Source organism: Wolffia australiana, chromosome 12 (genome assembly GCF_029677425.1).
Source record: "Wolffia australiana isolate 7733 chromosome 12, ASM2967742v1".
In the NCBI taxonomy this organism is placed as follows: Eukaryota; Viridiplantae; Streptophyta; class Magnoliopsida; order Alismatales; family Araceae; genus Wolffia; species Wolffia australiana.
Genome location: NC_135846.1, coordinates 10,729,283 through 10,745,988, shown reverse-complemented (window position 1 = coordinate 10,745,988; position 16,706 = coordinate 10,729,283). Strand labels below are relative to the sequence as shown.

At 40.8% G+C, this 16,706-nt stretch overlaps 1 protein-coding gene across 2 annotated transcripts; it reads left to right on the top strand.

Annotated features, from left to right (window-relative positions):
- Positions 1-11,302: 11,302 nt before the first annotated feature.
- Positions 11,303-16,330, top strand: LOC144710148 (filament-like plant protein 4). 2 transcript variants are annotated; one of them, XM_078583827.1, is made up of 6 exons: positions 11,303-11,655; positions 12,306-12,486; positions 12,861-13,053; positions 13,121-14,966; positions 15,043-15,106; positions 15,847-16,330. In XM_078583827.1, exons 2-6 carry the CDS (start codon positions 12,379-12,381, stop codon positions 16,261-16,263), a joined length of 2,628 nt encoding a protein of 875 aa, XP_078439953.1. In that variant the 5' UTR covers positions 11,303-11,655; positions 12,306-12,378; the 3' UTR covers positions 16,264-16,330. The 2 variants fall into 2 exon arrangements, with proteins under 2 accessions (XP_078439953.1, XP_078439954.1); XM_078583828.1 differs by lacking the exon at positions 11,303-11,655 and adding an exon at positions 11,717-11,944.
- Positions 16,331-16,706: the final 376 nt, after the last annotated feature.

Genomic DNA, 16,706 nt, shown 5'->3' with positions numbered 1-16,706 from the left:
AATATCACTATACAATAAGAGACATCACAATTGAATATTATTAATTTAACTTATATCAATGTAATATGTATAATCTCTGTAATTCATGTTACATATTAAATTACATTTATATTTGATTAAATAAATAAAATAACTTATCAATTTGGATCAAATTAGTCACAGTCTTTGATCTATGTAATTATTTTCAATATTCCAATTATTCATGTAAACTTGAATCACTAGAATAGATAACTAATATGAGGCACAATTTATTTAGGAACATCAAAATTTTAAACCATATTTTCTCATATGGAGATTCATTTGTGTATTTTAAACTTCTAAGATCAAAATCAAATCAAATTCAAATGTATCTAATATAAGATTAACATTTTTTTCAAAAAAATTGATTTTTAAAATATTATTTCATGTAAATTACTCAAGAGGATGTAAGTCATTTTAGTCTTCTTAATTCACTAAATTCCAAAATTATGAAATATGTAGAATTTCATGAATTTTTTTCTAAAAAGAGTAATTAGAAAATATTTTTTAAGTAATATTTTTTATTATCAAGTGATATATTAATTATCATTTTGATTAGTGGAAATATATCAACTTGAAAACTGATTTGAAGGGTTAGGATTTAGAATGTGAAAATTTGACATGATCAATAAAGATTTGTGGTTAGAGAGTTATCGAGTTGTGTAATAAGACAAAAATGTTTCATGCATAAGCTATTGGGGAAATGTTTTTCGGGGAAATACGAGAGATATTTTATGATAAGTTGAAACTGGCATATAAACAGGAATAACAGGGATTAACATATTCCTACGTGAATAAAATAAGAAAGATTCCTAATGAACTGTCTTAAGAAAACAGATTATTTATTTATTAATCTGATGAAAGAGAGTCAAATTTTCATGAATCAATCTCTTAAAAGATCATATACTACATAATATAAGATCTTTTAGTTGATGAGGAACAATTACAAGATCTTTAGGCAAGGAGATTAGACTATATAATCAGTTTGATGATCTGAGTGGAAGGATTCAATAATGTTACTCAGAGCATAAAAATTGGAAAATATCTCCATATGAGAAACTTTAAGTTAATCTTTATAGACACGAAAAGCAGTATTTTAAAAGTGAATATCCAGAAGATATGTTTGCTCTACAATGTCCAAAAGCTATTCAACAAAGAGAATAAATCACGGTTTTAGAAAAATGAAATCGATGATCATAAATTAAATATAAAAATTCAAATATTCATATTTTAATGCCTACTATTATGTTAAGAGTATGCACAATCTTTTACTGTTGTACGTCCCCACAACATCTACTCGTCGGAAATTTTTTGTGTGTCCCCACAACACCTACTCATCACAAAAAAATTTTACCTCCCCAAGTGCATAGTGTGTTAGTTGTGGGATCTAAGCCTGGTCCAATACCATTTAAAGAATCAGAAAGTCATTTATGAAATGCATTATTAATAGGTTAATATGATGATATTTACAGTTTATTTGCATTAAAGCTGTTATTTATGTGGGTTATATAAAGCCTAGAATGATTAAATCCATTTTTTGAATAATGTTTTCAATTTTTTGAATTTTATTTAGGGATTTTTTAATGTCATATTCTGAGATAAAATAATTTTCCATGAATTTTTTGGACATTATATTCATGAAGACATTCGTTTTCTAAGCCAGAATATTTTTTGTTTATATTTTTGGCTTTATATTTAATTTTATATGAATTATTAATGTGTTTTCATGCTTTATTTCTATTATACCACTTGTCGCCATTCGATTTGTCAAATGACTACCAATAGATTCTTCCAAATAATGATTGGCATCAACCAATCATTAAGTCTCGTTCATGATTGTTGTCACTCCAATCATTAAAAAAAGCTTCAATTAATGATGTACAATAGAGAAGAGTAGGAATCTACTCATGCATTACATGTTTTATCTCAAGTACTTCCATTAGTTAGGTCAATACACTCTTCCTCAACATCATCCACCATCATTCATAACCATCATCTTCGTCATACATCACCTATGATGTCACAAATCTTGTCCCATACTTTCCCCTGCATTAATCTCATTACCCCTAAACCACTATCTTCTTCCATTTCATTTCTCAATCATCTCCTACATCCACTGTCTACTCCTTATGTCCTCGCCCCATCTCACTCCCTTATTTCCATCCACTCTATTTATGTCACCTTAAGTACTTCACCCATTTACAATCACATCTTCATTTAACACCCAACACCTCTTGATGGGGGACCATTCGCCAGCTGAGGCACCAGGTCAACCCGCGGTGACACGTCAGTAACCACGTCGTGAAGCTCGAGCTGACGAGAAGGACCGGGAGTTCAGATACACGGCGTGACGAGAAGGCTTCCCCAATTTACTTTCCTTGCGTTTTCCCAAACTTTCTCGTTGTGTTTTGTTCGGGGAGGGCCTCCGCATTTTGGCCCATACGTCATATTTCGAACCGCATTTTACGGCTTGATTAGGGGTTTCCCTAATCACGGGCCGACCCCTAGGGTTTCCTCCCTCCTACTATAAAAGGAGAAGAGATGCCCTAGAGGAGATTAGAGAAGTTGAATTGTGTTTTGCAGCTTGTTAGTAGGAGAGACCCCTTGAAGGAGAAGAGGAAGCCGCCACCGCCTCACCCGCCGCCGCCAGTCGCCGCCGTTCTGCAGACCGAACCTACTACGGCGGACTGTGCCGCTGCCGCCGCCCTCCGTCCGTCTCTCAGAGGAGGGACCGTCGGAGCTCGCTGCCACCGCCGCCAAGACGCCACACCTCCGCCGCCGCGACCGCCGACTCCCGTGCCCTGCAGCCGCCAGTCGACCCTAGCTCGATCAACAAGGAGGACCGGCTGCCCGTGAGCCCAGTTTGCCCTGCAGAGTCCTCAGGGGGTCGCCGTACTGCCAGACTAACCCCCTGGATCTCTTGACGCCGACCAGCCGCTGCCAAGATCGCCGGTGCGCCCTCTCAGGCTGCTGCCGGAACCCTCGCCGAAGGAGGACGACGCCGAGTCAAGGACGACTTGACTCAGGGCGGACAGACCGATTCCCACACTGAGTCAACTCAGTCCAACCCGGTTTTAAGTACCGGCGAGTCACCACTGAGTTGACTCAGAGTGACTCAGATTCAAGTAAGGGCACTCAAAGGTAAACACGCTGATCCGGAAGGGCATTTCCGTCAAGACAAAAAACAAGACAAGAGGAGAAGCGTTAGGGCTTCAGCAGGCCGTCGCCGCCGCCGTCGCCGTCGCTCGCTGCCACCCGCCGCCACCGCCGTCGCTTGCCGCTGCCGGTCGCCTCCGGCCTCCGCTGCCACTACTCGCCGACGTCTTCTGCCGCCGCCGCAAGGTCCCGCAGGCGCCCTTGCGCCCCTGTGCCCGCCCGATCGCCGCCACTCTTCAGCAAGCGGTCACCAAGGTGTCCAGCGCCGCCGTTCGGCCTCGGCCTTCCATGCGCCCGCCGCCCCAGTGGGTAACCGATCCAGCCTTGGACACCCACCCGCCCTCCAACTGAGGGGGAACGGTTCCGCCCCGAAGCCCCCACCGGCTTCCCCGATCGGCGCCGCCGAACATCGCCGGTGAACCGGCCTCTGACGCCCGTCCGGCCTCCACGAGGTCCGCGCCCAGGCCGGCCGAATCAGTTCGCCTGGTTGGCACCGCCGAGCGCCGACGGCAATCCGACCAGGCGCCCGATCGCCTTCCGCGACGGCAATCCGACCAGGGCCGCGCCCGTGCCTCGACCCGTGGCCGCACGCCCCTTGCCCGTCCGACGGCCGTACGAAGCCCTCAAACCTGAGCGAGACGTCGCCGACGCTCCTGCTCCTCAACGCTCTGACGTCATCGGTCGACCACCCCAACTCGTCTTTCGACTCGCCGCGCCAGTCCATCACGCCAATTAAAACTTGGCTTCGACCACCACGACTACCGGACCATAGTCCGCAGGTCACGACGCTAACCCCTCTCTTGCATATTATTACCTCTTGCAATATTTTCTCACGTGCTCCTCCATCGGGCCTCGCCTTTCGCCGTTTCCCCTACGTTGGGTTTGGGGTAGCTATCTCCTCTCGTCTTCCCGACCGACACTTTGTTTCCGGAATAGATAGTTAGATCGAGGATACCCGCTTCTACGGCATCCTTCGATTTATCTCTCGGGTCATTGGGAGTCGGATCGTACGTAACACGTGCGGGAACTCTTTCAGGGCTCCGTCCTATTTCAGTTATTGGCGTACTTCTCGTTATTTCATAAACGTGCATCCCCGCATTCAATAGCGAATTACGTGTTTGTTCACCTCCGCCTGTGTTGCAACGCGCGCCGTCGATCCCGGCCATACGTGTTGCATCACCTCTCTCTTCTCATCTCACCGCTTCCATTGCCATAATAGCCCTTACCATATTGATAATCACAAATAGCATGCTAATGTTCATAGTATTTTCATGCACTCTGAGTTTATTCTCCTTGAAAAAATTATAAATACATGTCATCTGTGTTGAAAATGATGTATTTCACTTTTATAATGATTTTCCAATTTTTCTTTATTTTATGGTACCTTAACATAATTTTCTAACATAAATTTCATGAATAAAATAACATCAAAAGTCAGGAAATATTTATTTTGATTTATTAAAATATTTTAAAGAGTTTATTATACAGTTAATATGATACTCTAAATTTTCTGGATTTTCAATTATTTTTATGGAATTTTCTAAAGTTAAATTCATAAAGAAAATAATTTGATAGAACTAAAAATATAATTTTGAATTTATTTAAACATCTTTATTGAATTAATTGACTTTTTTATCATAGAAGTTTGTGCCATACTGGAAATATGCCATAAATTTCAGAGGAGAGAGAAAATTGGATGGCTCAGATTACACCATTGAAAATGATGATATCTAAAGAAGTATAAAGAGTTTTGGGCTGAAAATTTTAGGGTAGTTACAAATTTCCCTCCTGTATACATTCACAATCTTGGATATATAAATAGAAAACCTTTTCATTCTAAAAAAGCGACCCTTAGTTTTTTTTTCTAATTATGATTAGCTGAGTGATTTGTTAATTCAAAATCTTGTTTGGATCCATTATTGTACTCCATGAGCGAAGGGTTGAAGGACTGTCATTTAGATCAAGGCATGTGAAGACAAAGCACCACTCCGCCCATTGGGCACATGCTGACGAGGTTAATGTGATCTTCGTCTTTTTTTAACTCCCCTCTTTGTCTTTTTTCTTAGGTTATCATTGATGATAAACTAGGTTTCCCCTATCAAGCATGCCACCAATGACTCAGCTGCTCATATTTGCCATGATCTCCAATGCAACCAGCATGATATCTCTTTCATCCACTCCACTCACGTTCATCTCCGTCAATTGTCACATGGAAAAGGTAATTTTTTTGGAATTTGTATTATAAATTTCTATAAAAGTCCCCAAAATTATTGTATAAAATTTGAATATATTAGGTTAAATAGAATTAATATTTTATGAATGTTCTAGAATCATTTAAATTACTTTTCACTAGTTTTTTTTCATTAAATTAGATTTTTTCCTCTAATAAATATAAAAATCCTAAAAGTAGAAATCAAAGATAAAATTTACTTATTCAATACTTGCTCTTTGTGGATGCCACCCTTGCTCACCATGCGCTTGTAAGAAAAGTTGCATATAAATATTGTTGCATATTCCAGAAGCCTTAAACGACAATTTTAAAGCTAATTTCAGGTTCGTCACATATACATGTACCTTATCATCCTATATGAATCAATGCCTTCTGGAGAGGACTCATACTCATCTAGTGATGATGATTTTATGGTTACCATTGATATAACCATCCCCACAAGCTGTTCTTCGTCTCGTATCCACCATCATCTCCATAATAATCCACAGCGGTTTTTCTTTCATCTTCTCCTCTTCACTCACATTCATCTTTATCAGACCACAACAACAATAGCAAAGTGCCTACTAAGGTATATTAATTAGAATTAATTAGTATCTCCAATAATAAAAATCCATGAAAAATCCAAAATTTATTCTTTAAATTTTAAATAAATTATTTTATAACCATTTTGGAATTATTCTGAATGTATTTTCTTATTTTATTTCATTAAATTATATTTAATTACAAAAATACTTGAAATCCAAAAGGTAGAAATTCGTTTTAAAATTCACTTTTTCAATACTTTCTCCCTATGGATTTGACACTTTTCGACAAAATGTCAGCTGATGTCATCATGATTTATTCTCTCTTCTTGAAATGAATCATGATTCATGCCTATAGCTTCATTATCACCAAGGAATTACAGTTACCTATAACTTAATCTTTAAGCCATATTTTCATAGGTTTGACCCGCTCAAGTTCTCTTATGACTGTAATTAGCAGTTGCACATTAGCTTCTCCATTGGATGTTGAGGCTATCTTGCTTTTCTTACAAGAAACTGAATTTCCCCCAAAGAAACATATGCATATTTGTGATTGGCCCAAATTCTGAATCAGTATAAATGTTTAAGTCCAAGATATCATTATTTTTCGAACTCTAACATAACCTATTGTTCCCTTTAATTCTCTATAAACTCTTTATGCTACTTTTTTATACATATTACTAGGAAAATGTATAAATTTGGTTTAAGCATTTAAATTATAGTAAGGAGCAGGGCTAGTATGAGATACATAAACTGACTTCGCTATTAACATTTGATTAATTCCAATCAACTTCCTCTGATCCTTCAACCTTGAGCTTATGATGTGGATCAAATAGAGTGTACACTGATAGACTGTCTAAAATATATCTGTGACCTAAATCATCAAGTGTATAATTGAAGATACTTCTTATGAAATTATATAGATAATCTTTTTCCTAGTTTTTGTATTTCCTCTAAGTTTTTATCATCTACATGAACCAATAAAATTTGAATATCATGGTTGATATATGCTTAAAAAGTAATTATGATATCGATTAATTTACTGAAAATTTTTTCTTCACATTATAAACTTTAAAACCATGCTCTATGATATTTTTTACACAATAATTTGTTATCTTAATCCATGAGTGCTTAGGAAGAAATTCAGAAGTAAATCACATTCTTCGTAAAATAAAATTTTCAGGTTTTTAAATCTTTAATGCATCAATCTCAATATTTTGAGAGTAATAAGTATTATGTATATAAAAAAATAACATCTTTGGAAATAAAAATATTTGATTCATGTGAAAAATTATTATCTAATTTTTTACAATACCCAACAAATGAATATTTTATATATTTTGAATCAAAATTTTTCATAGAACATTAAGTTTGTGAAACAATTATATATATCAAAAGATCCGAGGAAGAGGATTAATTTTCAAAAAAAAAAATGATAAAATGAATTCAAATCTGAATAGGTAACTTTCTTTTGATACTAGTTGTAGATGAATAGTTGTTAAATCATCTTCCCCCATAATTTTAGGTGCATTACTGTGCATCACTAATGACTTAGTTTCTTATACTAGATACTATATTTTATTTCATCAATATTATTTTACTAAGTGTATGTTCATGACATTTCATGTATAAATCAATAACAGATATCATAAGAAATACCTATAATTAAAATTTATATAATCCTTTGAATCATCAGTTCTAAAACAATGAATTTTAATTTTAAAAAATTAAGATCAACTATCTATGAAAACAAGGAATAATCTAAAACCACTAAATATGAAAGTATAATATGTTACTAACGTTTGCTAAACATATAAAAATATTTAGGCATTTTTAATGAAGGAAGTCCTGATATTTTGTCGTCAAAGGATCAAATTCATTTCTGCATTGGAGGTGGATCATTCCTTCAAGTATGCAGCTTGTCCTTATTCAAGTACATGGTAGAGTCCCTAGATGGCATACGCAAGTCCACTTTTCTGGTTGATGATAATCTCAAAATTAGGGTTTAAACTTGTAGTTGGTATTTTTGAGATTATTCAATAAAAATATAAACATGTACTCACTTAGTAATCATAGATAGTGATGAGTAAGGATTGTCTCCACATGGAATAGTGATTAAGGATGTAATATTCTTAATATTGTGATTATTGAGATGAGTAGAGATACATACTAAATAAAAAATCAAGTGATTGAGGCCAGAGTGATATTAAGTTGAGGAGGGTAGTTAGTGATAATTTGGGTTTGACAAGATTGAGTGAATGCAAAAATGAAGTAACGATGACGTGAAGAGTGATGCAAATGGGGCAGAGAACAAGTCAAATACGATAATTTCTGAGTAAGTGAACAATAGAATGATGATATGAAGGTGATAAGACGTGATTCAGTGAACATATGGAGTTGATGTGATGTCAAGATATTGTAGTGAAAGCAATCTAAGCTACCAAAAATGTCGAGAAAGAACAATGTAAGGCAAAGATGCTTACCATAGATCCTTACGTTCCACCAAGGTCAAAGTGATTTGCGAGTGCAGATAAGCTCTCCCTCTTCTCTGTACCTTCTTCATACACACCAATGACACCAAGAACACACTTTATGGATGTCAAAAACTCTCTATCTTTCGAACATACCACATGAGTAGGAAGCAATTTTAAGGATCAATTTAATAGTGATCAACATCTCTATTTATATAGCAGAGGGGGTGAAGACTAAGCATCCCCAAAAATTTCAGTTCAATTGGAGCTCTGGATCGTCAAATATTGCACTTTGAAGTTGGAACAATCCTAGAGGTCCATTTTTGTCTCTCCTCGTCATCGCCGCTGACGCTTTCTCTTTTCCATTTTCAGTTAACTCGTCTAATTGTCAGATAGTTAATGATTGGCATGATCGCCTCGTTTTTCGTGATTGTGCTCTTTGAGAACTCCACACATATCTGTAGGATAAAAGACAAAAATGAATTTGAATTTCATTTTTAATATTTTCCATGTCACAATATTCTCCTTTTTCCTTATAAATCATTGTTGTCAGAAAAAAGGGAACATTCCCTAATCACTTCTTAACGTGGAACATGTTTCTGTGTGTCACAGCATTTTCTTTCTTTTTCAATCAAATGTGGTGGTACATATGCATGCCACATGTACCGCCACTACTGTTGAGTTTTCTCTTCCTCTTCTTTATTTTTTCTCGGTTGACGAATCACATTAATTGGGATTTAAATCTTGCTTTCTTCTATTGGTCCACGTTGCCCATGCGAATAAAAAAGTAACTATAGTATCAGCTAATGATTGATACATTACAGCATCATGATTCACAATGCCATAATTGCGCCTTTTTCATAATGACTAGGGCAGCTGATCATTGCGGATACTTTTGATTATCGCCATTTGACGAATCAAAGGGTGACATGTGGCGGGCACATATGAAAGCCAAAAATATGATTACATCGTTATAAAATAAATACTAAGTCATAAAAATATAATAAATATATATATTGACTTAGAAAAATCGTATGTCCCAGAAAATAGTTCGAAAAAATTCATAAAATATACTCCAAATAAAAAAATTAAGATTTTAAAGAATATGATGTTGAAAAATCCAAAAAATTGGAATATCACTCAAAAAATAGGCTTAATCAATTAAAGATTGACACCGCACATTTATAATTATAAACAAGTTTGAATTTCCCAGAAATTACTCAAAATTTACGTGCTATTATTTGGTATGTTATTTTATTGACGAGATTTTTATTAATGTATAAATGATACTTAGGTAAAAATGTATATATTACAAGAATATTTAAGATTTATATGCCCAAAGCGTCTTCTAAATAGTTCATGGGCTCTATTATAACTTTCCCCTGCCGTAGTGTTTAGGTTATTCGAGGTGAAAGAAGCCTAGAGCAACAGGTGTAATTAGGCATATGAATCGTCCAAAGAAGCTTACACATGGGATGGAAAACTTGTATTCAAGGCAGTCCTAAATATCTACATCTGGCATAAGTGCTTGAGATTATCTCATGGTAATGATGCAATGTAATGTGATGTGAAACCTATATTGTTACTTGTGATGGCTACTTGACATTCCAAACCTAAATAGTTACTGTGATGTGAAGTTTAGCTCCGTGACAAATTGGCAAGGAGGAGCAATTTTCTTCACTCATCCCCAATATCCAGTTATTCTATAAAATGAACTTTCTTTTATTTTCAGCTCCTAACTAGGTTTGCTTCGCCTGGTAAGCCTCTTAAGCTCACACGCTTGCGTGGGCTTTATGGGCTATCTCTTGCGGCCCATAAACCCAACTAAAGAAAATTCTCTCTTCAAAGGAGTATATTTACATGGACAGTTAACCGAGTTAGATCTCCCTATTACTTTTCACTGGCTGACTTTGCACGTGCGAGGTGGGCCCTCCATTCAATGCCACCGACAAGATCCGAGTCCTATGATGGTCACATATTTTCTTTCGGGCCTGGCGGGCCGCGGTCCAAATGGGCCGGCTCAGGCCCGATAAGCTGGGGACCAGCTGGCAGCCTGGCTCTGGCGGCCTATCTGTAACAAGTATAATACCCTTTTACTTTCCGGTGACGTCAGTCTAACGCCCACCGCCGAGTCGGTTTCGGACCGGACTCGGCGACTCGGTGACTCGCTCCCTCAAATACAATTAAATTAATACTCGCGGATAAAACATTTATCAATTATTATAAATATCTGACAGCCGTCGCGCCGAAATTGTAGATGGGTTTTAATTGCCTGGGATCAGTTTATTAACTGCTTCCCCACCACGTGGCAGCTTCCTATTCGCTGGTTCCGCACTGTTGCCGCTATGGTCTCGTTATCGGTTGGTCCACCGCGGGTAAAAAGAAACGCCAAATTTCCAGCAATAACTTCTTTTTCACGTAAAATAAATACAATTTTGGACGTCACTATTGCGGGGCCCACCGCAGGCGTCTGCCGCAATTTTAAATAGAAGCGGCTCCAAAAGATGACGAAATGAACACCATCTGGCGAAAAGCTATCGTCTGATTGGGCCACGTGTTGCCAACCAACATCGACAGAGCAATATCAACAGATCGATCCATCCAACGGCTGAGATTCGGTGCGCCGTAACGATCGGACGGATGTCGTTGTCATCACGGGGCTCAGACGGCCAGCTGGGGGCGTGAACGGGGTTGAGACGTGACGGGGAGTCAACGTGGAGACGGACGGCTGAGATCACGCGACGTTCTAAGATCGCAGCCGTCCGATGGCGACTCGTAAGATTCTTCCAGAACGTCCACTCTTGCTAGGTAAGACAAAGCGTAATTTCAGCATCTTTCCCGGGCAAATTCGAGATTTGAAGAAACTTAATTTTGAATTTGTGTAAAAACATCGAAGATCTAACAACCCTGTTGCTTCTGTTCTTCGGACTCTCTCTCCCTCTCTCTATCTATCTCTCTGAGTCTCTGTACTGGACCTGCTGGCTATGGCTCGATGAATGTCTGCACGGTTTTCTGAAATCGAAGGGGGAAGAGAACCAGGCAGACATCGAAGCGGAAGAACACGGCGATTTGGTAGAATGCGGATGGTTTACCGGTGAAGATTCGTCGAATTTGGTAGCGTCTCTCCGTTGGAAGTTGCTGAGCTCTTTCTTCGCGTAGAACTGTCCGTGGCGAGGAAATAAAGTTAAAATCTTCAAATCAGGAGCTGTTTCCCCTCAGATCTGGCACCAGATTGTCCTCCTGGCCACTACATTCTGCTGTGAGTACTTCTTCTTCTCTGTCGGTTTCTCTTCGCGCATGCACCACAGAGGAAATGGGAGTTACGAGTTCTGGCTCTTTTGAAGGCGTGGAGTGTCAACTGGGATTACAGACGCTTGGCAAGCCGTTTTCGAATCGTGTGCTCTTCTTTTGGTTCCTGATTGCTCAAATCGTCTTTTGAGGGGATTTTTTTTTGTAATTGCTGGCGAATCTGCCTTTTCTATCGTTTGGTTTTGACCCGCTTGCTAGTTGAAGGAGAAGGGTGAACTTGTTCGCGAAATGCGTTATCGGTAAACCGCCTTCTTCCACCATAGACAACCCCATTGAAATTCATAGGTTTATCACATATTCTTTGGTGTTTGAGATGACTCGATTATTTTTGCTCTAAGATAACCATGTGATGTAGACTCCTTGGATGGATCTGGACCAAATCTGAACAGTGCCGTCGTATCCATATTTATTTTGAATTCAGGGATTCTAAGTTAACCCAAAAACTGAAGATCCATCGCCCTTCTTCTATCTTGCTTTCGTATCCTATGAATACGTAGTTCGAGCTCTTGAGTTATTCGTACTGTTTCATCTGCTCTCGACGGTTCGCTGGATATCCATTGTTTTAATATGTGGGTTATCACTCGGATATTTGTCTTTCAGGTGTATCTGTTATCCTGTCCGCCAGAAGATTTAAAAAAATTGCTAATCCTTGATTAAGATAAGGCTTGATACAATGGATCGCCGAAGCTGGCCATGGAAGAAGAAAAGCTCCGAGAAAATTGTATCCGCGGATTCTGCTGCCTTCTCCTCCGCCAGTTCAGTGGGAAATAAAGTCAGCGAGGTCTGTATTTTAATGTCATTTATGAATTTATGTTCATTAATTCATAAGCGATATCTTCGCGCTTGGGTTATTCCTTGGATTCCTCGTCTTTTCCTCTTGATATTCTATTTGGATATCAAATGCTTAAATATATTCTCTTTTAAGTGAAACTTGGGCACATTACTGTCAATTTTTCAGAAGAATCTATTACCCTCCTAAGATAATAATTTTGAAATGGGTTATAGAATGCTAGCCGTTCCTTGTATCCTTTTTTGGAAGCAGCGGTGGTTATATTCTGAAGTTCGTTTACAATATATTTTACTGTGCTCTCGCTTATTCCCTCAAAGCAGGCTCCCCAGGACTGAGCTTTCATTTTTATTTCAAAATTCCTGCAGATTAAAGAATCAGATAATGTGACCATCTCCAAGGATCAGCACGCGCATTTCTTGAGATTGGAGGATGAAGTTCGGACCCTGGAAAACCAGTGTAGCTCCCAAAGTGAAAAGCTGTCCACCGCCCAATCAGACTTGGTCGCCAAAGAGAACTTAGTGAAGCAACACGCAAAAGTCGCCGAAGAAGCTGTTTCAGGTTGACTTCCTGAAAATTACACCCTTATAAATTTCAAACTTCCCTTGACATTCGAATTTTTTTACAGGTTGGGAAAAAGCCGAAGCAGAAGCGCTGACGTTGAAAACCCAACTAGAATCCGTGATGCTCCAGAAGTTAACCGCCGAAGACCGAGCAGCCCACCTAGATGGTGCTCTAAAGGAGTGCATGAAGCAGATACGGCTAATAAAGGAAGAGAGCGAGCAGCAGCTGCAAGACGTGATCTTTGCAAAAACCCAGCAATGGGAGAACCTCAGATTTGAGCTCGACTCAAGAATCGACGATCTAGAGCAAGAGCTCCTCCGATCGACGGCAGAGAATGACGCCCTTTCGAGGTCCCTCCAAGAACGCTCCACCATGCTGATGAAGATCAGTGAAGAGAAGAACCAAGCAGATGCAGAAATCGAAGTCTTGAAGACCACCATACAGTCTTATGAAAAAGAAATCGGGTCGTTGAAATACGAAGTCCACATTGTGACCAAAGAGCTGGAAATCAGGAACGAAGAGAAAAACATGAGTGTCAAGTCTGCCGACGTGGCAAATAAGCAACACTTAGAGGACGTGAAGAAGATTGCCAAGCTAGATGCAGAATGCCAGAGGCTACGCAAACTAGTGCGAAAAAGGCTCCCTGGGCCCGCAGCATTGGCCCAAATGAGGCAGGAAGTCGATAGCTTTGGCCGTCACCCTCCCCCGAAAGGTACCCGCGAGAACGTACAACAGTACCAGAAAGAGAAGGAGTTCCTCACTGCGAGGTTGCTGGCCATGGAGGAGGAGACAAAGATGCTGAAGGAAGCTCTGGCCAAGCGAAACAGCGAGCTCCAGACTTCTAGAAACATCTGTGCGAAGACGTCAAGCAAGCTCCGCAGCCTGGAGACCCACATGCTGGTCATAAACCGGCAGAGCCCGTCAAAACTTAGCCCCGACATTGACGGCACCATGAGCACCACATCGCTCTCTGAGGATGGCATTGACGAACAGGAGAGCTTCGGAGAGTCCTGGTCAACGGCTGTCGTTTCAGAGCCGGTCAAAGAGGAGAAGGTTGACAAGTCGCACGACTTGGAGCTGCTAGACGACTTCCTGGAGATGGAACGGCTGGCGTGCCTCTCGTCCTCAGAGGCGAAGGAAGAAGACGAGGGAAACAAAGCCTCAGGAGAGTCCAGTGAGGAGTCAGAGACAGCCATATCTGAGCTCCAAGCAAGGATAGCTACCATGGTAAAGGAGAGGAGCAAGAACATGGACATGGGCAAGCTGCTGGAGGATATCAAAGCAATCTTGCTCGATGCGCAGGAGGAGATCCCACAGACGTTCGTTGATTGCACCGCTGATGCTGCGGAGAGTAGTAATGCCTCTCCAGATGACCAGAGTCTTAGGACAGCCATAGCTCAGATCCACAGCTTCGTCCTGTCGTCCTCCAAGGAAGTCACCGACGAAGATCACGGGCTTAGCAGGAAGCTGGAGGAGCTTGCTGAGTGCATGGAAAAGGTGGTTTGCTGTGTGACCAGCTGTGACAGTTTGATCCTTAATCTGGCCGAGGTTCTGAACAAGATTGATGAATGTGGTGGCAAGTCGAAGACGGAGGAGCTGAGAAGGGAGAGAGATGAGGTGCTCGAGGAAGTGGATCGGGCGAGGTCAAGGTTGTCGGTGATGGAGGAAGAGATGGAGCGGATGAAGACGCAGTTGGGTGCGTCGGAGAAGTCGGTTGGGCTGGCGGAGACGCAGCTCAAGTGCATGACGGAGTCTTATAAGTCTATGGAGGAGCGCACGAGGGAGCTGGAGACGGAGGTGGAGCGGCTTCGCGTGGAGGTAGAGAGGTTGGAGGAGGACCTTAGGCAGGAGAGGTCGAGGCGCGAGGAAGAACTGACGAGGTGCAAGGATCTTGAAGAGCAGATTGAAAGGTCTAAGGCGTTTAGTTTTTGAAATTAGTCTCTGATGGATGGCTCACCTTCTTCGAACTTGTGTTTTTTATTTTAGGAACCGGAAGGGCTCCACATCTGATGCAGTGTCTGATGCTGATGCCGAGACCAAGACAAAACAGGTAATGATGAGTGGTTGAACGTGTTGCTTGAATTTTATTTTATTTTGGTAGAGTTTGAGATGGAGGTAGGCCTTTCCTGCAGTTTTTTGATGTTTTCATCGGTATGGTGAAATGCTTGAAGATGGGATTGGATATCTGGACCCCTTTTCATATATTTCAGTTTCTTCCCCATTCTTTTTCATTCGATCTCTCACTCTCATTCCTTTTCATGGTCTTTGATTCACTCTCCTCTTTCATTCTCTGTCATGCTCTTTTGTTCGCTCTCCCACTTTCATTCTCTTCCATGCTCTTTTATTTGATCTCCATTTTTCATTCTCTTTCATGCTCTTTTATTCTCTCTCCCTCTTTCTCGCTCTGTTTCGTTCCCCTTTCATCCTCATTCATTCTCTACCTCTTTCATTTTCTTTATTCTCTCTTCTTTAATTCCCTTTTACTCTCTCTCCCTCTTTCATTCTCTTTTGTTCTCCCTCCGCCTTTCATTCTCCTTAACTATATATATATCTTTCATCCTGTCTATTCTCTCTCTCTCTCTCTCTCTCTCTCTCTTTCTCTTTTATTCCTTTTAGTATCTCTCCCTCCCTCCCTGCCTTCCTTTCATTCCTTTAGTTCTCTTTTTTCTCTCCTTCTGGCTAACTCTCTTTTATCCTCTATTCCTCTCTCTCTCTCTCTCATTTAATTTGGTGGGCGTGTGTGTGTGTGTGTCTCTCTCTCTCACACTGAAGAGTTGCGCCCATGGGCAGGAGGAGATAGCCTTGGCGGCGGAGAAGCTGGCAGAGTGCCAAGAGACAATTCTGCAGCTCAGCAGGCAGCTGCAGACACTGCACCCCTCCCCTGAAGTCGGGCCCTCTCCCCCAAGCCATTCCCCCACCCAGACCGCTCCAAATTCCCTCGACTCGCGTCTCGACCGGCCCACCGGCCCGACCCGGCGATCTGCCGACCGCTACAGTGGCGAGTTCCCCTTCAACGCGCCCCCCGACCCCGAGTCAAGCTCCATTCCCCGGTCCCCAATTGCCCCCCGCCGCCCCATTCCCCGTTCACCTGGCCCGTCCCCACCTTCCCCCGGCTCAAGCTCAACCCCGGAGAAGCACGGCCGCAGCTTCACCCGCTTCTTCTCTAAAACCAAGAGGGACAGTGATGGCCTCCCCTCCTACTACTAACTCCTTTTTTCCTTCTCTCTGGGCTCTGTGCATAGACGCAGCATCTCGAGTTAGATCTTCCTCTCTACTGCCATCCATCTATAATCTATACATGATTATCTATATATTTATCGCTATAGTACTACCTAGCTAGCTATCTGTCTACGTACATGCATATAGTCGTTAATTTGATCTATCTATCTGTTCATGCTCATGAACTCCTGTCAACCTCTGTCAGTCCAGTGAAGTAGCTATGTAACTCTATCTCCTTACCTAGATCATTATATAACTGTCTAAAGGGGTTGGCACACCATTATTATCTGTGGGGTGGGGAAGATGGGTCTTAAGTTAGGGAAACATAACAGTTGACTGATAGTCACAATATCGTTTCAACAGTCTTTCAAATCATTCAAGGGCTCTGGCATGTGGTTTGATGCCTCATGGCACACTAGGTGTAACTGATT